This window comes from Salvia hispanica, chromosome 6 (assembly GCF_023119035.1).
Source record: "Salvia hispanica cultivar TCC Black 2014 chromosome 6, UniMelb_Shisp_WGS_1.0, whole genome shotgun sequence".
NCBI lineage: Eukaryota > Viridiplantae > Streptophyta > Magnoliopsida > Lamiales > Lamiaceae > Salvia > Salvia hispanica.
Genome location: NC_062970.1, coordinates 23,295,416 through 23,318,697, shown reverse-complemented (window position 1 = coordinate 23,318,697; position 23,282 = coordinate 23,295,416). Strand labels below are relative to the sequence as shown.

General features: G+C 36.9%; 3 protein-coding genes across 3 annotated transcripts; 2 read left to right on the top strand and 1 right to left on the bottom strand.

The window, feature by feature from the left end:
* Positions 1-3,974: 3,974 nt before the first annotated feature.
* Positions 3,975-5,693, top strand: LOC125194960. The gene is made up of 2 exons (XM_048093172.1): positions 3,975-4,331; positions 4,928-5,693. The coding sequence occupies exons 1-2, from the start codon at positions 3,975-3,977 to the stop codon at positions 5,546-5,548; spliced, it is 978 nt and encodes a 325-aa protein (XP_047949129.1). The 3' UTR covers positions 5,549-5,693.
* A 1,955-nt stretch (positions 5,694-7,648) lies between these two features.
* LOC125191887 (histone deacetylase 6-like) lies at positions 7,649-11,619 on the top strand. The gene is made up of 6 exons (XM_048089315.1): positions 7,649-8,315; positions 8,623-9,063; positions 9,233-9,375; positions 10,501-10,591; positions 10,677-10,819; positions 11,365-11,619. Exons 1-5 carry the CDS (start codon positions 7,776-7,778, stop codon positions 10,773-10,775), a joined length of 1,314 nt encoding a protein of 437 aa, XP_047945272.1. The 5' UTR covers positions 7,649-7,775; the 3' UTR covers positions 10,776-10,819; positions 11,365-11,619.
* A 4,200-nt stretch (positions 11,620-15,819) lies between these two features.
* LOC125194958 lies at positions 15,820-17,607 on the bottom strand. Its single transcript, XM_048093171.1, has one exon. The coding sequence runs from the start codon at positions 17,605-17,607 to the stop codon at positions 15,820-15,822; it is 1,788 nt and encodes a 595-aa protein (XP_047949128.1).
* Between the last annotated feature and the right edge of the window lie 5,675 nt (positions 17,608-23,282).

The following is a 23,282-nucleotide window of genomic DNA, read 5'->3' as shown; positions in this document are numbered from 1 at the left end:
TCTACACCATTGTATATTATAATCCCCATCAAGATGCTAATCCTACTTGCTACTATATATACTCAAAATGTAAATTAACATATTTGATAAATGATGCTCATCTTCTTTGTTAATAGAGACATTTCTTTTCGGTATGAAATTTAAGAATAATGTGTTAAATGGATGGTGGAGAAAGTAAGAGAGAATAAAGTAAGAAAGCATGAAGAGAGAATAAAGTAAAAGGGAAAATTGTTTTTTGCCAAAAATAAAAATGACTCAATTAACTTTGAACTTCCTAAAATAGAAAAATGACTCAATTAACATGAAACGCAGGGAGTACCATCTCGGGACAATAATTTTGATCATCTAAAAGTTTAAACAAAAAAAGCAGTTAACATGGCTCCAAAGTCTACTTCTACTAATCCATCCGTCCTATAATAGATGAAATACTTGGATAATAGGACAAGATTATAAGAGATGTTGTTATGCATGTGTTGAGTGAAGAGAAAAAATAGTATATTTATATTAATGCGAAACAAAATTTTTTCTAAAAATGAAACTGTGACATCTTTTGTGAGACAAATTAAAAAGGAAAGTATGACATCTATTATAAAACAGAGGGAGTATTATTTACTTGCTTTCCTTTTATTTTGGTGGGGGTTGCACTCGTCTTAGGACGAACAGTCTCTGGATAATTCGTTCTTCGCCAAAGATGCAAATATTTTAATCGCAATCCTTCAACGACATCTATTCCTGTCGTAAGTGCGCTTTCTCATCGAGCGGTTCTTTACCCTTCTCCTTAGGATCTTTTGGCTGTCACACTCGCCAATCCTCATTTAATTAGAAGAGCTCGCATCTTCATCTTCCAGATAGTCGTTCTTTCCGTTGAACTTCTTGGCTTCAAAATGCAACGCCATTCCCGATCGATTCTTAACTCCTCCCTTCGATACTTTGCTTCCCAACAGACGGCACCACTTGTTGGCAAGGATGCTTGAGATCAATCGAGAAACAAGATGGAAATAAAAAAGTAAAAGAGTATATGTGAGGGAAATAGTATTTCGTATTCTAAAATATCAATCACAACAATTTGCGGATTTTAAACCCTTGAGCTGAAACGAATGAGATGAACAACCCGGAAAACAAAACTAAGCTCGTTCACAAGAATGGAAGGCTAGGATCTAATCTATATAACTTGAATAGATCCTACGACTTACAAAGAAACTCTCCACTTATAAGCTGAAAACGCTTAAAGCTCACATGACTTATTCGCATTTCATCTCCTAATATTTCAGCTAATGGCCAGTGTTAGATTAAGGTAGTCATCATATTCACAAAGTTGTTAATTCGCTGATGATTGTTTGGAAATATGATGGTCGTTAATAGTCCATCACAACGAAATCAACTGAGAAATCAACAAGTATGATTAGTCTATAACATAACAAGTTTGCCATGAACTCTAAATGATTAGAAAACACAATGTTGATAACTTACTACCTCTGTCTTTTGAAAATAGAAACTTTCTATTTTAGGAAATGGATCCCATAATTAATTAACTATATTTCCACTATCTTTTATCTTTATCTGTATTACCTAATTTTCATTCTCTTTCTTACTTTACCAATTATTCTTTTTTATTTTACTAATTATACATTAAAACCCGTCTTATTTTAAACGTTTCTATTTTTCAAAGACGGGATAGTATCATTTTATACATATTATCAGCATTTCCAAATCCATCAAAATAAACCAAACCGCTTACTGTCAAAAGCATCTTCATATATCTAGGTGCCAAAAATATCAGATAAATACACATAAAATATTCAACCATAATGAATCACATAATGACATATAATCATCGTACTAATTCAAAAAACACAGCACAAAAAATCCCTAATGTCGCAGAGAGAATAAAGTGCATTCAACAGAGTACAAACAGAGAAACACAATTTAACTAAGAAACTCATACCCACTGTATTCATATAAAATTCCTAATCTTAATTCTTGAACCAAAAAATAACACAAAAAACAAAAGCCCCTGCATTTATTCCTCAAGTACTCCAAAAATCACTATAGCATCCGAAATTATATCATTATCACGACCCGTCGGTGTCGGCAAGGGGGCGGCGTGGGTCTATCAACCCATCGATCAGCGTCAGCATCGGTAAGGGGGAGCGTGCCATGGGGTTCTAATTGTAGAGAGAATCCTTCTTGTAGAATGTAGAGAGATGAGCTAAATGAGAACTCGATTTATAATGATCGCCATGCATCGCATGCAACATCTATTCCATGTGCCGTGCACCATGGGAGTTTGTAGCGTGGCATAAGTTGACGAATAAGAACAAGCATAGCAGAGAATAATTTCCACGTGGACCACAATTCGCGTGGGGAAAAGGCTAGTGTTATAGAATCAGCAACGAGAAGCAAGAACCAACACCAATTGTAACAGTGAAGTAAATCAACGTAGTAGTGAAGTAAAACGATATGACAGTGAAGTAGTATTTCTTATGAAAAACAAAGAAAACTCTTAGGGTGTGTTTGGGAACATGGAATTGGAGCTATGGAATTGGAATTGGAGTCCCCAATTCCAATTCCATTGTTTGGTAACACAAAAAATTATAGAATTAGGATTGAATTATAATTCCAAAATTTTCAATTCTATAATTTCAATTCTACGCCTCAGTAAAAGAATTCGAATTCTAAAATCTCAATTTCCGGGTCAAACTTAAAAAACACGCGGATCTAATTCGGGTCAAAATAAAAAAAACCGGGTCATAATTTTTTTCCCCACTCTCTCCGCCTCTTCTTCTCTCTCGCGACTCTTCCCTTCTCTCTCGACTCTTCCCTTCTCTCCAGATCTGCCTCCATCGCTGCCTCTATCGTTGTTCACAAGAGTTATTCCCAATCAAAAGTTCAGATTTATGGTGCGTATTTTCTCGTTTTTGCATTTGAATTTGCGAATTTGTATTTACTGTTAAATCTCAAAAAAAAAATTAATCTTCCAAAAAAATTTCAGATCTCGATTGTACGTTTTGGATTTTATCTTAGCCGACGTTTTTGGGTTTTGGGTTTCTATCTGGGTTAATTTTTTCAGATCTCAATTTAGTTGTTAGCTATGGTTACTTTTTTGGCTTTTGGGTTGTCTCGACTCTCGTGTGCTAATTGTGGTAAGGTGAGTCTCATAAGGAGTGAAAATTCAGGTTCGATGTCAGAGACCTACTCTCAGCAACTACAACTTTGATAAAATTGTAGAAGCAGAAGCAGAAATCCGCTCTTAGAGAAGCCTACAAGAACAAAAAGTATTTGTCTCTCGATCTCCGCCCTAAGAAGACTCGCGCTATCCGCCGCCGTTTAACCAAACACCAGGTATATCCTTTTTGCAACCTTTACCGTTTTAATTCTGTGATGAAAGTTTTGCCAAATTAAAAATGTAGTTGAATTGTAGGTCTTTCTTTATCTGGAGTTATTGGTTAACTTTGTATCTGTTTATACGTTTTTCTTTAGCAAAATATATTTATGACTTACTTGGATTTTAGAATATGAAAGCATGGCTATAAGCTTTACTTGGATTTTATCTTTCTTCAGTAATGTGAATTGTAGTATATGTTTAGTTTACTAGTTACAAACTGGATTATTACCCTTGCAATCGTTTTGATCAAACAGTGACATTATCTTGTCTAGGTTTAGTTTGATGTAACTCTACTGGATTGTATTCTGTATGTATTGGCTAATGATGTAATCCTCACAAGAAGTCATTCTCTTCTCTCGGTTGCTATGGTACTATTACTTCAATTTATATCTACTATGGCCTATTACTTTACAATGAGAAAATCCAGGAATTGTAAATCATGCTCCATATTATACTGTGTTTCTCATGTGTGCACACTAAGAACAACAATAGGATTTAGTTGACGTTGTTTGATTTGGATAAAATATGCTAAAGTTTTTTACTTTTGTGCCCGATTGATTTGCATCCTGCCCTTTCTTGTTTGTTGTAGATGGCTGCTGAGTCACAAGCATTGAAAGAGAAATCAAAATATTTGACGTGGACTCCCGAGATGGATAAAATTCTTGGAGCCAGCTTTATAGAGCAAATTAATCAAGGAAACAAGCTTGATGGAAAATCAGCTTGGAAGTCTACCGCTTGGACAGCTGCCATAAATGCACTTCGGGTGAATCTAAACGTGAAGGTTGATAAGCAAAATATTCAAGCTCGTTTAAAGACTTGGGAGAAACATCATGATATCTTGCATCCAGTGTTGATGTCATGCAATTCTGGCAGTCCAATCACATGGGATAACACAACGGGTAGAATTGTGGTTCATGATGAAAACGTGTGGAATGAACGACTAAAGGTAATTTATTTCTGTATATTCTTGTGGTTCATCCAGTGTTGCTCCCTCACATATATATGCTCCAACTGAATCTGTATCAGTTAACTGCAGACATGGTTAACAATGTCTTCTTTTGTTTTCTTTGATTCTGGTTGCTATAGCTTTTCATCCCATAGACAACTGTTGCTAACTCTTTATAGGCCAATTTGGATGTAGCCAGAGCTATTATTACAGCAAATAGCAGCTTTCGGATTATTAGCCACAAATTATGCATCTATTGATTTTAGTTACTGTATGCATCTACTCATTCTTATCATAGTCATGCATCTACTGTATGCTGCATATCTATGATGATGGGATGAATTAGAGGCACAATGATTAGTGATATCAGTATAAATGGATGTATTTCCTTACCATGTCCACAATAGATAGAACTTTGGGTACACACACTATTAAATATATATGGAGCAGCTCCAATAGGAGAGGAATTAAATTTGCAGTATGACTTGTATGCATCTACTCACTTATGTGAAAGTTAAAACTTTCTCTCAATTATTTTTCTGAATTGGGAGGTTTTGGTGTATGTGAAGTTAATTGTGGTTGTTATTGTTTTGTAGGCAAATCCAAAAATTGCACCTTATAGGAAACGAATTGCTGTAGAGAATTGGGATGATATTTGTGCTCTTTTCTCTCAAGATCGTGCTGATGGTCAAGGTTCGAAAACATTTCAAGAAAATACTAATGAGGAGGTTGATATTGAGGTTGATTCTGCTACCGTTGGAGAATCACTCGATATGAGTGTTGAAGAAGCTAGTGCTATGGCAGATTTGGTGGCCCGAAAAAAACGAAAGGAGACAACATCTTCCTCAAGTTCTCTAGGATCAAAGAAGAAAACGTCATCGACTAAGGTCATATCTGATTGTGTGCAACGAATGAGTACTGATTTTAGTGACTATCTAATGGTGGAAAAGAATAAGTCTGAGCTTGTTGTGGAGCAGAAAAAGCTTGATATAGAGCAGAAAAAGCTTCTTATAGAAGAGAAGAAGCTTATTATAGAAAAGCAAAAAAAGATGAACCCTCAAGAAATATTAGCTGAGTTGAAGACGATTGTTTTGGATGAGACGCAGTTGATCAAGGCTCTCGATTTGATGATGCACGATGGCATATTATTCGATACATTTGTTGGTATACCGGTAGAGTTGAAGTACAGGTGGCTTAAAGCGCAACTTGATAAGTGACTTCAATTTGAACTTTATTTGAATTTAATATGTTGTATTTAATCTAGGAGACTTTGTCTATGAAGAATAGTACCTTTGAATGTATTGTTGAAACCTTAGTAGTAGGAGTACCTCTTTTTATTGTTGTTCTTTTACCACTCAACCTTAGTAGTACCTCTTTTTATTGTACCTCTTTTTATTCCATGATTTTTAGATTACTATATTTATATATAGTATCTTAGATTACAAAATTAATCAGTTTGCTTCTATTATTATATATAGTATTACGTACTGGTATTATTTATATTTAGCTTTAGAAGATAAGAAAAAAAAATGATCTATTAATTTAATTTATGCGTATGATACTATAATATATGGATCTATGTGAATGTGATAGTAATTATCAAAAGATAGTGAATGTTATTTAAAAAATATTCATATCAATTTCAAATCTACGTCAATTTTAAGTAACCAAACAATGGATTTGGAATTATAATACAATTCTACATTAATTCCGTAATAATACCAAACAATGGATTTGGAATGGAATTGGAATTCAATTCCATAGAATTTCAATTCCAATTCAATTTCAATTCCGTGTTCCAAACACACCCTTATTGAAATTGAACTGTAATAGATACACTCTTGAATCTCTTTTAAACCAAGAAGAAGTAGTATTGATTAAGATGAGCAATACAGATGCGTGCAAGGATAAATTCTCAGCTGGAAAGCATGAAGAAGATGATGCTAAATGCAATGTTGCAAGCATGGGAGTTGATTCAGTAAAGTCCAAACCTGAGAAATTAATGCCAAGCTGATGAACTAGAAAAGAGCTCTTTGGGCCACCACCAATGTGGTTGAAGAGTACGTGAAAACTTATTAAGATATATCGGAGAAAGCATATTGTCTGTTATTCATATTTTTCATCTAGTTCTAGGAGCTTCAAAAGATTCCTATATAAGTTGCCTTATTGCATTGTAATATTCAGTCAAGAAAATGAAATCTCATCAGTTCACAGCTATGGATCTAGTTTATATCTTTGGTGTGTCTTAGCCATGTTCGTGTAGTATGTGTAAGAAGAGGGAATACCAGTAACTACACTAAACAAACTTTTCGAGCTACATAAAAGACTCCCTACTGATCCTAATTACAATAACCGAGAAACGGTTATGAGCCAACGGCTCTTTCTTGATCCAGCTGCACCGAGCTTACTTGTATGGCTGAGCTCGTGGATTAACTATAACAGCTAGCGCCGACGGGCAGGAGAGAGAAAGAGTATGTAGCTTTAGTGCAGCTAGCATTTTTCATTCACTGTCGAATGTGTGTCTCTTGGATGGGAGCTAGGATCTTATTACTTCAGCTCTTGTATTGTTCGTTGTGTTTAGTATTTCCACATCTTGTTCGTTAGGTGTGGTGAATTTTGAATACGTTGTCATTTCATAGCTCGAATCCAGATAGGATCGCAACAAGTGGTATCTAGAGTTGTTCGTCCTCAGACATGACGGCGAAACAATATATAGAGGTGGAGATTCAGAGATGATTATGGAATTTGAGCAGAAACAAGCGAAGATGATTATGCAAGCGATCGTGGCCTTAAATTTGCTGCATTAGAAGAATCATACGAAGGATGAACCTAGAGAAGAAGGCAACAGAGGGGGACATATGGTGATTAAGAGCGATTGGGGTGGATACTAGATCGACTTGATACGAATTTCCGAAGTTGGACGGGGACGAATTTGAGGGATGGGTCGGAATATAATTTTGAAGTGGGAGTGTTCCAGCGGCAGAAAAGGTTAGAGGGTGGCTGCCTTGCACTTGGAGAAGAGCGTTGCAAGCGTACAAGACGTGGGGGGTATTATGTGAAGGCACTCGCTGGCGCTGCTCAGTTTCTGTTATCAACTCGGTTCTTGTTCGTGTTCGTGTTGTTTTTTAGTTCGATTGTAATATTAGATTGAATTATTATTATGACATCGGCTAATGAATAAAGTTGCATGATTTGTCAGCTCAACCTCTAGTTAAAGGACATAAATAGTATTTTATAATAAAATAAAATAAATGATGAATATATTAAAATAAATATTTTAAAGACCAAAAAACGACACCGAATTCATCCCTGAGTGTTTTTCCTTCAACGGCGCCATCAAGTTTAAACCCTCGTTAAAAATCCTACACTCCAAACAGAGAAGCACGCTGTCCTTCCCCCTCCAATTCCCAGTCCCACTCATCTCTAAGATTGATTGATTAAACAATGGATTCCGGCGGAGGCGCTTCCCTGCCATCTACGTGCCCCGACGCGCGGAAGCGTCGCGTGTCTTACTTCTACGAGCCTACAATCGGCGACTACTACTACGGCCAGGGCCATCCGATGAAACCCCACCGCATCCGCATGGCGCACAATCTCATCGTCCACTACTCCCTTCACCGCCGCATGGAGATCAGCCGCCCCTTCCCTGCTGCCTCCCTCGACATCCGCCGCTTCCACTCCCCCGACTACGTCGACTTTCTCTCCTCAGTTTCTCCCCAAACTCTCCTGGATCACACGCACTCGCGCCATCTCAAGCGCTTCAATGTCGGCGAGGACTGCCCCGTCTTCGACGGCTTGTTTAGCTTCTGCCAGGCCTCCGCCGGCGGCTCAATCGGCGCCGCCGTTAAGCTCAACAGGCAGGATGCCGATATCGCGATTAATTGGGCTGGGGGTTTGCATCATGCGAAGAAGAGCGAGGCTTCGGGGTTTTGCTATGTTAATGACATTGTTTTGGGGATTCTCGAGCTTCTCAAAGTTCATAGGGTATGATTAGCTTGGATAATTAGTTTTACTTTTCACTCTATATTTTGTGTTGAATAGATTAAATGAAAGTAAAATAAAATAGGAAAGGGAAAAAAGTAGGGGAGATTAAGAAATTGTGTTGAATAGATTAAATGAATAGTTTTACTTTTCACTCTATTAGTAGAAATCAACTACGTTGGAGAATTGATTCTGTCTTTACGGTTAATATTGTTTGTGTTGATTATCTTGGCATTTTATGTAATGGCTGTTCATATGCTCTTTATAATGTGGCATGCTCGGATCATGATCATTGAATTTTGACTGGCAGCGTGTACTTTATGTGGACATTGATATTCACCACGGAGACGGGGTTGAGGAAGCCTTTTATGTTACCGACCGTGTTATGACAGTGTCATTCCATAAATTTGGTGACTTTTTTCCTGGAACTGGACATATTAAAGATGTTGGGGTGGCCTCTGGAAAGTACTATGCTCTTAATGTCCCACTGAATGATGGAATAAACGATGACAACTTTCGCAGCTTATTCCGTCCAATCATACGGAAAGTGATGGAGGTCTACCAGCCAGATGCTGTTGTGCTACAATGTGGGGCTGATTCATTGTCTGGTGATAGGTTAGGTTGTTTTAATTTGTCTGTGAAAGGCCATGCAGACTGCCTTCTGTTTTTGAGGTCGTTCAATGTTCCTCTAATGGTTTTGGGTGGGGGAGGTTATACAATCAGAAATGTTGCCCGGTGCTGGTGCTATGAGGTCTATATCTCTCCCTCTTTGACACACAAACACACACACACACACACACACATTTGTGTGCATGCGTGTTCTCTCCTTCTGAGTGTTTTATATGCTTTTGCATTTCGTATTTATATCTTTTGCACATTTTATCTGATTTAGCTGATATGAAACTTTCACTTTGTTGTAGACTGCTGTGGCTGTAGATGTGGAGCCAGATAATAAGTTGCCGTACAATGAATATTATGAATACTTTGGCCCAGATTATACACTTTATGTAGAACCAAGTAATATGGATAATTTGAATACAGAGAGGGATTTAGAGAAAATCAGGTAAAGTTAACTTTGCATAATCATGAATGTGCAGACTCGTGGATCATCTGTACTTGTACTCGGGTGCTAGAATCTTGTGCCCTTGTACTTGTTGTTTATAACCTCGTTCACAGCATCATAATAACTGGTGTTCTGCTGTCCCATATTTTAGCAAGTGTGTTATGTAAGGAGATAGTTAACATGATAATCATATGTGTTGTCTTACAGCACAGCAGAACACAGCTTGGCATCTACAATGATAGTTTAACTAATGCCATGAACACTGTTTATTGGTACAATGCCGTACCTAAGCACTTTAGTCACCATTATCACTCTCTATCTTTATCATAAATACCCACCAACTGGTCCTACTTTTTTTCCAAGACCAGTGCTCTACTTTCTCAGAATCCATATCAACATTATCCCTGGTTTGGTTTTGTCAACTTTTGCTTTCTTTTTAAATATTTTGCATATTTGAAAGCCACGTGTGTATTTGCGTATGGTGTATTTCAAGGGGATTGCTGGATCCTTGCAGACACCTAACGCATAACATGTTAGTTCATTATAATTACTTGGTTCATCTCCTTTATATTACGCCCTCTATCCCATTCAAAGCAAAACGTTTCATTTTCTTTCTCTGCATCTAGAAGTGTAAATAGACAGTGACTTGATTAAATTGATGAGAAAAAACAGAATTCAGGTAGGTTATGGTGATACATACTTTCACATAATTGATGTAAACCACTGTGTCTAACATTCATTTTTCAGTGTGAGTGGATCAGTTCCCTGGTTTTATTTCCTATCTTTCTTGAAGAGAAAGAGTTATTATTTAGAGAGAAAATCATGTATTCACTTTTGTTACACATAAAACGGCCAATTTTAGTTTTAACCCTTAAACTTATGGATTACTAAAGTATGCCATTTAAATAGACTAGTGGGTGGTTTGGCCAAAACAAAAAATGGTTGAGTTACCAAAAGTGTACTATGATGTCCGTTTTGCTGCGTATGAAATTTCATGCCCCCAAAAGAAAAGGATAGATGTCTTTTATATGTAGAATCTAGAATGTAATCCCTCATTGTTATTTTCACATAACTGTTAGGTATCTATAACAAACTATGAAGGTCATTAGATATGTCTACTTGCAGAAACATGCTACTCGATCAACTTTCTAAACTGCAGCATGCACCAAGCACCCAATTTCAAACAATGCCTCCAACCACAGAAGTTCCAGAAGAGGTAAAGTTACTGGATAACATGCACTAACTCTATTGTTGAATATACTAATTTCCTAGCAATATAACTGGCCTAACTCCGGTTTCAGAGAGAAGAAGACATGGAAGTGAGACCCAAACCCCGAATATGGAATGGTGAGCAGGATTATGAGTCTGATGAGGATGAGATTGACAAGCCTGCAATGTGAAGTTTGAATAGCGAAAATACATATGTATAAAATACATATCTAAGGTAGGATGTGTTCAGTAAGATTCCCCGTTTTTTTTAATTTCCAGATAAGTTCCATTAAAATAGATCCCATTCCCTCATCTTCAATAAAACTTTCTTCTCCCCGTTGTGGGAGTTTCTTTCATCTAATTTAACCGACTATCTCTGAATGAACTCTGGATATGTGGTGTAAGTTTGTGGAGTTCTTTAATCTGGTTTTGGAGTTTGAATGCTTACATTAGATTCTTTTTATTTTTATCTTCTCCTCTTTCCTTAGTTATGTGTGGGGGGGTGTTTTACTGTGAAGCGGATCATACGAGCTCATCGTGCACTTGTAGTATTGCATTACCTGGATGACACATTATGAGAGTTGGTCGTTACGCGCACACACACTCACTCCGTCTCCCACACGGTCGCCCACCCAAAAAATGACTGCTCCAAAGGGCACTTTATTCCAATTCTTTATTTTCTCATTGGATATGCTTTTTGGCATCAAAAGAATGACAATGAACTAACATATGAGTTTTGGATCGAGTTTTGACTGATGATTTGTATCTGTTTGTGATCAGGGATGGTCCTGACAATCAAAACTGATGATACATCGGATAGACAAAGATGAGTGTTTTCATCAGGAATGGACCGTGCAATTGATATTTGTTTTAGGTAAGAGATTCAGCCTGAAAATAGATTATACAGCAGAGGATGTAAATAATGAAAGAAAAAAGAGATGGGATTAGTTAGGTTTTCCCAAGAATTTGTATTATAAGTGCATGTTTGCTTGCCATGGTAGACCCAAGATTTAATCCTTATCTGTCTTTAATGCATCGTTCGACTGCCAAGATACAATTTTAATAGTAGTTAATATGACCTGAGAATAACTAAAATCAATTTTCACTATTGAGGGATTTGACAATTCATCTAGCCAAACCTCTACCACAATTTTAATCTAACACCTTTTTCTTTTCAATCACTCCTGCCTTACTTTTTTCTCTCGGATCCCCTTTCGTGGAGGAATAATTCCAGCCCCTGCTGTGCTAAAATTGAAGCAATTCATCTATTGCTAACGGTGCCGTTTTCTCAATTCAATTAAAAGTTGCTGATATGTTTTAATTTACTATACTTCTTCCCCTCCTTTTTTTTTACTTGAATATAGAAACTGAATTAATTTTATAAAGTAAGAAACTTGATGTTGCATATACAAATTAAAGGTCTTTTTAAGATCAATGTGTTGTAGGCAGTGCCTGCCAAACTGCTCGATGAGAAGATCAAGATAGAAGGAATTTGCTTGGGATATATTTAGAAAATTAAAAAGTCCGCCCTCACTCCTACAATACTTTGTTTGATAAGTATTCTCTCATTTCTCCAAAATAACAATAACAAAAACGCTTCGATAGAAATAACCCTTGTACTTGTATAAAAGATTTATACACTATTTCATAGTTGACATTAGATATTACAATTAGTGTTCCCTCCATTCCTAAAAAATATGCATTTTGGGTTTAGCACGGATTTTATGTAAAATTTGTAAAGTTAGAGAGAGGTAGATAGAATAAGTAATTAAAGTATTGTTAGTGGAGAATGAGTCTCACCTTATTAGAGAGAAGATTTTATAAAATTAGGAAGTGCATATTCTTGTGGGACGGACTAAAAAGGAAAGAGTCCATATTCTTATGGGACGCATGAAGTACTATAATTCAACACTTTAAAGGTGCTTACATCAAAATATATATTTAAATGCATGGGATATCTATTATTGCATCCATCGCATAAAAATATGGACATTTGGGACGACTTAAAAATTAATGCCTAATTGATGTATACTGGTAAAGAGTTGGTGATAACTTTCCAAAAATGGAAAGTGTTTTTATTTTTATGGGACGAACGAAAAAGGAAAGTATTCTCATTTTTATAGGACGGAGGCAGTATATCAAAAAATACATTTGAGGCATGCATGAATTCCAATGATCTTGATCCCGATCTTGATAGTTGATGCTAGATGTACCTCGAGAGCTTCGTTTAATGATGCATCAAAGAATTGGATCAATGACATTGGTGCATGCTAAGAAGAAAAAATCTAGTTCAAAGAGGGACACAACTATGAGCACAGAATGAAAGAGAGTACCATATCAGAGTTAAACTTATTGTTCCATTGAAATGTGTTCCATCGATAGAATATAAGGTTTGATCTAATGGTGCCAAAAAAAAATAGAAAATGATATATTGCAACTAATTGTACCCAAAAGTATAGTATAAATAGTGATACCATTAACAGTTACAGTTAAGTGAAACTCAAATAATTTGTACTCCTTCCATCAGATGTTGGAAGTACCGAACTAGCAACGTGCAATATACTTTGTGCACCAACAACCTACAATTATTGCAAAATATGTAATCAGTTAACTTGTTTTCAAATCTATAAAAGTATAATAATTCTACTTACTTGTACTTTATGGTTTGGGTTTCCTCGTGTTGGTTGAAGTTCTACACAACTCTACAATCGTTTCGAACCTTTTGAACCAATTTTTATTGAATCCTTTTGATACTATCATAGAAGAGACAATTGAAGAAATCTTCGCATTGTTCCTATTTTCTTGGTCATGTTCTATTGAACGCACTTCCATTTCCTTTTTATAGAGACCATACATTGTTTCATGCACCAAGGAGAAGGTTGATTGGTAAACAGAAGCTTCATTAGCCAACTTATAAGCATTTGACATAGTCTGGGATACAACTCAACACTTTGCAATTTAGAACTTTCTTCAACTTCATTGCCTATATAGTCGTGCAACTACACCAGCTATAGCTTCCACTGTCCATCTTTTAAGAATTTAGTCCTTCGGCAGCAACTACACGTCTAGCACATCAAACACTTTCACATAATGACTATATATTAATTCAACCATCTCAAACGTTCGACAACTACAATGAATCATCTTTTATTAGAATCATATGTCACCCTCCATTCTCCATTATGATCGATTAGTCAAATGACATATTCAAATATCGATCATGTTTCATCTTTAAGCTCTATGTATGGAACTGCAAACAAGATGTACTCATTCTGGAATAAATCAAAAATGGATGGAGCATAGAGAACTCTCAACCTCAACTTGGACATTTTTTGGTGTACCTCAAAATCACATTTTAGTTCACTATACCGTCTATTTTGAACGACACACTCAAAATACTTACAAATTGTGCAATGTTTAAGTTTGACATTATACAATTCTTGATACTAGAATTGACACTTTCACTGAGTTGTGTGCTTCTCATACCAAGTGTGAAGGCTTTATATAGCAACACACCCAATTTACCTTCACACTGTATATATGTTTCAATCATTTGTTGTCATGAAGATTAAATTGTGTCAATAAGTTACTCCAAGTCTTCTCAAACTGGGTCTCATCCTCAAAGCCATACGTATACCTTTTAAATCTATTAAGAAGCACAATCCTTCCTTCATAAGATCTCCCAAGTGTTTGATTTCATTTTGCATTAAGTGACATGTGCATAACTTATGAAATGTCTCCGACATTACGTCATGCAAAGTTTTTTCCATAGCTTGATCTCCAAAGAGCAACCCAGGAGAATGTATTCATCTCACGTAAAATAAAAAGGGGGAAATGAAAAATTGAGAGATGAGATAATGAAAACTAATTTCCTATAAATTACTCCTTCAGTCTTATGAAAATAAAGAATTTAGGGAAGACACGTGTTTTAATCCAAAATAGATAAAATAAGGAAGAAATATAGAGAAGTAGTGGGAAAATGTTAGTTAATATTAAGACCTACCAAAATGTTAGGGGCGAAGCCACGTTGGGGCAGGGGCCCAAATGGTCCCCTCATAATTTTTTCGTTTAACTATATATTTTATATGCAAACTAAGATTTATATTCCCTCCGTCTCACTTTAGGAGTCCCGGTTGAGTTTGGCACGAGTATTAAGAAATGTAAAGGAAAGTTGGTGAAAAAAGATAGTGGAATGTGGGTCCTACTTTTTTATATTAGTTTTATAATAAAATGTGAGTGGAAAAAGGTTAGTGGAATGTGGGGCCTAATACCATTTATGGAATATTTCAACCGGGACTCCTAAAGTGGGACACCTAAAAATGGTAAACCGGGACTCCTAAAGTGGGACGGAGGGAATAGTTGATTTTAGTGGCGCAGTTGGTTGCAGAGTTCGTCTTTGATCGGTTGTCCCAAGTTCGAATCACTTTGGCGACTTTTTCTTCCTTATGTTTATGTTATTATGTAACTTTTCTCTGATTTCTAGTACTACCACTATTTATGCATTATAATGTGTAATTTGTGTTTCTTTTGCATTCGATATTTTGGAACATAATTTCTATTGTTCTCTTGTATACTCTCTCTGTCCAAAAAAAATAAAGCACAATTATCATTTTTGGCCGTCCACAAAAAAGAGAGCACATTAATTTATGGAAAATTTTCAACAAATAATAACCCTACACATCATTCCACCAACACTACTTCTCACTTACTTTTTCTCATTCTCTCTTACTTTTTTCCCTTCTCTCTTACTTTACCAATTCTACATTAAAACACGTGCCATACACAAATTGCTCTATTTTTTGTGGACGGAGGGAGTATATTATATTCTATTTGTTAAAATTTATATTTCTGTTTATATTTTCTATGGTGGACATTTAAACATCATAAAAAATTCATTTTCATCCATTATATTTACCTAAAAATTTAAAATATTTAAATTCTATAACTAGTAATCATGACTTGGGCCCTCCATCATAAAAATCTTGGCTTCGCGACTACTTTAATATAGTAGTGTAGTTAGATAACTAATTTTAGTTGATGGACCAAATATAGGTAAGCTATATGCTTTGATTTTCAACTACACTTGCTCACTTCCACACATATTTATCCTAGACACAACATACCACAAATTTATCCCCATCTTGTTGGAGATCAACTCACCCTACAACTCAATGATCTTGATCACATAACACACCCCTTAAGAAAGCCTCATTTCGCCACAGCGAATTCCACCAACTAAGCCTCCCAAGTCTCAGCGGTTGGAACTACTCCAACCTGATAGATGACAAGTTGGTGTATAGCCTTAGCAAATAGTTCTTTCAGCTCGGGCCGTAGGGAGACAACATTCTTGGCCGCGCCCTCTAGCGCCCTTAAAACCCAAGCCTCCTCGAGCACCCTCGTGCTACAAGCATTTACAGCGAGGTTGGACAAAAGCACGAGCATGTCCAACTGCAAATGGAAATGACCTCGATCATTCCTCAACAGATTCATCAGCATCGGCACCCCATCATATTCGATGATTGCCTCAGCATGCTCCTTCCGGTTGTAGTTCTTAGTGCAGACAAATTTGCTTAGAGACCGAGCTGCCTCATCAGCAACCCCACGGTCTAAGTGGCCAAGTTGAGCCACCAAGCAGCGTACGACACGCTTCTCCTTTGCTGGAAACATGGATGCTAGGCACCCGACCACCTTGACCGCCAGAGTCACCATGTTGGCATTCCTCTCCTCACTCATCACTTTCAACAGCTGATCCAACACAGCCTTTGCCGGCGTTGAGGTCAGCTTAAACGCGGTGCGTTTGAGGTCCGAGTGGGACTCTGCCACCTCAGCCAGCTCTGCAACTACTTTCAAGCAATTCTTCTTGAGCTCCCCTTGCTCTTTCTTGATGATCTTCGCTAAAACTAGCAACGCCCTCGTGTCGGTGATGTTTCGACTATTCACCAAGCTGTGTCGTGCCAGCTTCCACAGAGCGATCGCGCAGTTTATCTTGAGCCTACACTTCACCTCGGGCGGCACCACCACCTCTTTCTCCCTCTCCCTTTCCTTATCACTCCTAACACACTCTTCACCAACAACACCACTACTCTTGAGGTAATTCAAATCAAGAAACTCATCCAAATCCACATCAACACTCAAGAGGGCTATCAAATGCATTGCCAAATCCTCTGCCCCAAACTCTTCCTGCACATCATCAGACATTTCCAACATCCTCAACACCAACTCCACCAACACAAGCTGGACTGTCATTGGCGGAACCTTCGCCATCGCCTTAACAATCGCCTCAACGCCACCAGCATCACTGATCACTCTCACTCTATACCGGTCATCCGCCAGATTATACAGAGCCGTAGCAGCCGCACCATACGCATCAACACTAGCACATCCACACAACATCTTCAAAAGTGGAGGAATCCCAACCTCATCCACTATCACATTCTTAGTCCTGTCATTCATATTCGTGCAATCCGCGAGCTGAGCCGCCCCCTCCCCTCGCCCCATATGCAGAGAGGCTATGGCAGGCCAGACATAGGCCAGGATCGGGTCAGTAGTTGCAATAGGCGACAGCGTTCCAACATCAAACGTGTCGCGATTGTAGATAGCGAGGAGCCATCGAAGATCCGCTATAAAAGAATCAAGCGAGGAGGTTACCTTCTTGAAGTCAGCTGCTATGTTGATGGAGAGGATTTGGTGGAGGAAGCTGGTCCTCTCATTCCGGCAGCGACGAGCAAAGGTCAAGGCGCGGTCGAGGGCCTTGGTCAGGCCTTGGCATACGCGGCGGATGGGGCGGTCATACACAGGGGGAGTGGTGGTGGCAGAGAGGCGGGCGAGGGGGCGGAGAAGCTTGCAAATATCAGTCACTTGGCCGGAGATTCTAAGGTTTCCGGCAGTGAAAGATCCGGCTTCTTGAGCTGCAGTGATCACTCTTTCAGCAAGAACTATCAGAAAGGAGAGGATTTCTTGAATTGGTTTGTCTTCATCACACAGAATAACAGAATTCAAGTTTTCTTGAAACACAAACACCATTTTTTTCTTCTTCTTGTTTTTGTTGGAAACAGAACAGAATTTGTCAATAAATATTGCATATCATTCAGAATAGAAAAGTCAGGGAAAATCAAATTTTATTTTCTTTACATCAAGCTTTTTCCGAATGTAAAGTAGGGATAAGTTTTTTATCATAGTGCAAAAGCAGCCATACGTGGAAAAGGCTGTTTCTACAAAGCAAAACTAAAATGCATGATTGTTGAAAAGCAAATCAATGATATCTCATATATTCCATCCAACGTTTCATTTTCGACACTTATTTCAGAAAAATAATATAAACAGATAAAATGGAGAAAAAGTAAATAAAAAAAATAAAAAATTTTCTATATTATTCTCTCTCATATTTTACTTTTTTTTTTCCAATTTAACTATTTATATTATTTTTCTTTAGTTAGCACAGTGACCCTTCAAAATTTAGGAAATAGCGTGTTACTTTCGTTTTTTGACCAAAGCTGAATTATACAAAAAAGCTTTTTTAAGCTGAAAGACTGACTCGCTACTATCCTTATGCATATGAGTCGTGACCCCAGCTTTAGGATTGACAGAGGTAGAATGTCGAAAATAAGAGACTAATACAGTATTAGAATTGGAAAATCAAAATGTATTGTTTAGGATTAATTAGTTTGTTTAGCATTTGATTTTCAGTCTATATAAAGCATCTTATTGTAAATTGTAGTCAACACTTTATAAAATGTAGTCCATAAATGAACTTTCCCTTTTCTCATATCTCGCTACCGAGTCTTCTTCTTCCTCCAATGGAGGTTTCTCCATTATCGCAATCCAATTCTACATATTTTACATACAGAAAATAAGACCAGGAGAATAGTAAAAACTACTTCCTCAATTCCATAAAAAAATCGGCAATTGAAATGTCACGGAAATTAATGCACAATTGATAAAGTAGAAGAGATAAGAAGGATAGTTAAAAATAGTGTTAGTGGATAGTAGGACTCATATTATTATTAGTGTTTAATGAATTGTAATAGTGGGTCATAATGGTATACGTTATAAACAAATTGATAAATATGAGTAATGAGTGCAAATAAATTACATTCTAACTCTTTGTATAGGAGGCGAAACTAGAAATTTAACACTAAAGGGCCCAAACTATTGTTAAAGGCCAAAACTGGTCCTGAACATAATGTTTATTTTATGATTTTAGTCCTAAGCTTTATCTTTTTTTACTTTTTGCATCATGAACATTTCAATTCGGATCACAATTGGTCATGGACTAACTGTTCCGTTAGTTTTTAACGGTCAACGGGTTTAATTCCGTTTTGACAAAATTAGCCTGTTAATTATGATTTTTTACTCCCTAATTATTTCCTTAATTATTTTCTTTAAATTCTTCAAAATATAACAATGAAAATTCATGAATAGGGCAATGCTGCCGCGGACGAACCGAAACCACAGCTGATTTCGCCTTCACCGCCACCTTCTTCAGCTTCCAACTCCTCATCAGGTTCTCTCCGTCGGAATAGTCTACTTTGTAATTCTGCAGAAAAATTCGCCTCTTTCTCGCCCGATCGCGGCGGTAGCTTCGTGAATTCATCAGATTCCGGCCGCTTCGCCGCGTCGAGAAGATTCTCTAGCCACCGCCGCCGCTTCTCGCTCCGGCATTGTAGTCGATTTTTTCATTTACTCCGCTGAATCAAATTGTAGGATTTCGCGAAACTGCGGCATTCATCGCAGTTGCAAACTAATTTTAGATTAGTGCTGAAATTAAGAGAATAAATGTTTAGTTACAAATGAGGCGGTTTTCTGACTTGTACAGTTTTAATGTTTAGTTACAGTGAAAATTCGTGAATAGGAAAATGCTGGCTCCCTAATTATTTTCTTAATTATTCGTTGTTATATTTTAAAGAATTTAAAGAAAATAATTACGGAAATAACTAGGGAGTAAAAAATCATAATTAACAGTTTCTAATTTGGTCAAAATCAGGATTAAACCTGTTAACTGTTAAAAACTAACGGAACAGTTAGTCCAGGACCAATTGTGATCCGATTGAAATGTTCAGGATGCAAAAATTCAAACGATAAAGTTTAAGACCAAAATCGTAAAATGAACATATGTTCACACCAATTTTGGTCTTTACTCTTACTCCTATGAGATATTTTTGATGTCTGCAGACAATTGTACCATTGACTGTTAAGTGCATACGTAATGAGAGAAAATAAATTAGAGAATTAGTATTAAAAAGATAGAGAGAGATGAAATAATGCCAGCATAAGAACCGACGGTGTTGAAAAATGGCAATGAAAAATATATATTTTTTAATATTAAAGAACACAATAAATTTGAATAAAATAAAATTTATAAATAAGGTAAAAGAAGTAGACATAAATTATAATGTAAAATCTTAAAAAAATAAAGAAAAAAAAGTCAATAGACATTAATTATGGTATAATTAAAAAGAAATCAAAATAAGAAAACATAAACATAAACAAAATAATATAGGTATGGAGCATCAGGGTGGAACTAATTTCACGCTTAGGGCATCTACTGATCTACAAAAAGAAAGGTAAAGTCCTATAATTACCAGATCTTTAAAAAAAAAATCATTTTTTAAGGAGAAAGGTATTATATATCTTTTTCCTATTTTGAAGATGTATCTTTACCTCTTCATCAATAGAGAGTTAAAATCTTATAACTATCATATTTGTCTTTCTTTTCATGAAAAATTATTCTCGGAGAAGATATGTGGGAAGGTATTATACTTTATTTTAGAATGCATTTTGTACTATTATTTTATTTTAAAAAATAATTTACCTTTCTATATACATTTTCCCTTGGAATGTGTTACTTTTTAAAAGGTTATATTTCATTTTTCGAGAAGGTAAATAGATGATATACCTCTTTCATTTACCTTTCCTTCTTGGAGATTGATAGTAAGGTTTTTTGTGTCTTTCTCGTTTTGCTCAGATGTGATGCATGCATATAAATTCAACTGGTCAGGAGACTCCTAGACCCAGTCTTGTCGTTGGACACTTGCCAAAACCCTTATCAAAATCTTAACCCAATTATTACTTAGCATAGGAGAGTAAGGACCGATCCACAAAGATGGATGAGACGCAATAAATTTGAAAAGACACTCTGAAAAGGTTGGTTGCTGCCACACAAATTTTGTTGGTTAAGACTTACTACTACAACTCTAAAAAGAAAACATGGTTCCTATCTAAACTGATTAGAAAACATGGCAAAATAGGTAGAGTTACACATTGCACATCTACTTCTCCATACTCAATTTCTTTTTCTTCATAATGCTATTCTCTGTTGCATGCATAACTATATCACCATGCATGCAACAAAGGGGCTAGCATCTTCGTCTGCGATGGTAGCAAGGTGTGAGCTCGGATGACTAGGATGATAATAAGTTGACAAGATCAATAAGGCACATGATTGCACATGACACATTCTGACGTGGCAAGTGACGTGGCATGCAGAGTTGGAGGGCGACGCAGAGCACGTGAAGAGTAGGAGTATAAATAGAACGACCACCACCTTTGTAATGCATGTTGATAGTGTGAATGTGTGTGTGCATTGGGTCGTGGATCCATCGCATTGTTATTTCGCATTATTGTTTCTCATTATCGTTTATTGTAATTCCTCTTCGATTCATCGCAATATAGTTCCTATTGTGAAGTTCTCTGCATTTACGGTTCATTTGATTAATTGTGTGCTTGTTGATTGTTGAGTTGTGATCGAAGGGGTGTGATATCGGTCACGATTGGACGATCTAGAGCTCGGGCCGTATCAAGTGGTATCAGAGCCATCGATTCCGGACGGGTTCGGTCATGCGTGGTATGGAGATGGAGAAGAAAATGGTGGAATTAGTGGAGAATCGGGTGAGTGAAATTTTGGATGAGTTCTCGGTGAAGCACGGGGAGAAGATGATGCAATTGACGGATGCTATTGTTGCGATCAACTTGCAGAATCAACAATTCAAAACACTATGGGTGAAAGGAGAAAGTCTATTGTGATACAAATGATAGAGCAGTGACTCATGAGTGAGGAGACTTCCCTAAAAGAAGAGGTGCAAGAGGAGAGGATGATGAAGTTGAGGAGGAGTATCTGCAACTATCCCTACATGTTGTATGGGGAAGGGAAGGACCTCAGATTATGAGGATTAATGGCATTTGTAAGGAGAGGCCCTTAAGGATATTGATTGACACAGGAAGCACACACAATTTCTTAAGCAACAAGGTGGCTGGTAGAATTAAGGGGGTAAGGAAACTAGTGACTCCAAGGGCAGTGGAGGTAGCTAATGGCCAGGTGTTACAGTGTACTGAGAAGTGTGAGGAGCTATTGTGGGAGATGCAGGGGTTTTCATTTACTGCTGAGGTTTACATTATCCAGTTGGAGACTTATGATCTCATCTTAGGAGGTCAGTGGTTATCAACTTTTGGGGAAATTCGATGGAACTTTGATAAGCTCAGCATGAACTTTGTGTTAGATGCTGGGGTTTGGTGCCCCTTGCACAGCGGAAGACTTGTACAAAACAAATAAATCAGACGTGGGATCTATTTGACCGATTATGCGATTAATCAATTCACATGTTAAACAGATAATTACATGCTAGAACGCAAATAATTCATGCTCAAAGAAAGTAAATCCTAAAACATGAATTCTACGGTTTAGAGTTACCGATTTGATTCTCCAAAGAATCGTCGATTGCTCGCGCCTTCTCCACGATGATCTTCAATAATAGACCACGGATCTTCTCTCTGGTTCCCGAACTGTATCTCGATATCAGGGTGGGCTGATCTTATCAAAATACTAGGACTCGAATAAAGAAGACAGAAGAAATCCTTCTCCAATTAGGAGAGAAATTCGAACTCCTCTAGGTAAAGGGAGACGAAAAATATGGGTAATAATAATGAATGATTTCTGTCTCCTTTATTCTCCTATTTATATTAAGTTTCTTTTGGGCCCAGACAGGGATCTATGGAAGGTTTTGGATATGGGCTCCCCCAATTAGCTTTTTACTAATTAAATTGAACCCACAATTTAATACAAGCTTATATTGGAATATTAGGATCAGCCACTACAGAAGTAATATTGAACTCTTCCCATCCAAATCCGAAATTACAATTAATCCGGGTTTCCACTTTGTTTATTATTTATTTCCCGCGCTTAAGATTTAAATGTCCATTAATTAATTAATGTCTGCTATGGACTTAATTAATTAACATCTTATTAATTCCAAGAGTGGACTTAGCAAGAAACATTTATTTATTATTCATAGAGCGATAAAACTCCAACTGGCCAGTTTTCTGAATAATAAAACCTTGTTCGAGCTCCTCTTGAGGACATTATCAAAAGAGACTCACCTAGTGCACGATTCAACATAATAGCAATCCTAGCACCGCTAGATATTAATCACGCTAGCCAATATATCAGGATTATTGGGTTGCGAAAAACCCGCACCATTTGATAAATCAAAGTAGTGCATAATCAATACCGTATGCTCAATGCTAACATATGTAGATTAAAAAATAGTATTTTATATAGACCTAGTCTTGCAGTAGATAGCATAAAGACACATCTTGCTGTTAGATCCGTTCAGTGCTATACCACACCAATGTCATCTTATTTCAGTAAGGCTTAAAAATATGTGGACTTACATTGCAACCTTTCACGATAGGTGGTCTAAGCC

Bases quoted from the DNA above. Each gene is read 5' to 3' on its own strand.
- LOC125194960 (XM_048093172.1), top strand. From the start codon at position 3,975: ATGGCTGCTGAGTCACAAGCATTGAAAGAGAAATCAAAATATTTGACG. The intron at 4,332-4,927 runs GTAATTTATTTC...ATTGTTTTGTAG, and splicing joins TGTGGAATGAACGACTAAAG to GCAAATCCAAAAATTGCACC.
- LOC125191887 (XM_048089315.1), top strand. From the start codon at position 7,776: ATGGATTCCGGCGGAGGCGCTTCCCTGCCATCTACGTGCCCCGACGCG. The intron at 9,064-9,232 runs GTCTATATCTCT...ACTTTGTTGTAG, and splicing joins CCCGGTGCTGGTGCTATGAG to ACTGCTGTGGCTGTAGATGT. The intron at 9,376-10,500 runs GTAAAGTTAACT...GTCTACTTGCAG, and splicing joins AGGGATTTAGAGAAAATCAG to AAACATGCTACTCGATCAAC.
- LOC125194958 (XM_048093171.1), bottom strand. From the start codon at position 17,607: ATGGTGTTTGTGTTTCAAGAAAACTTGAATTCTGTTATTCTGTGTGAT.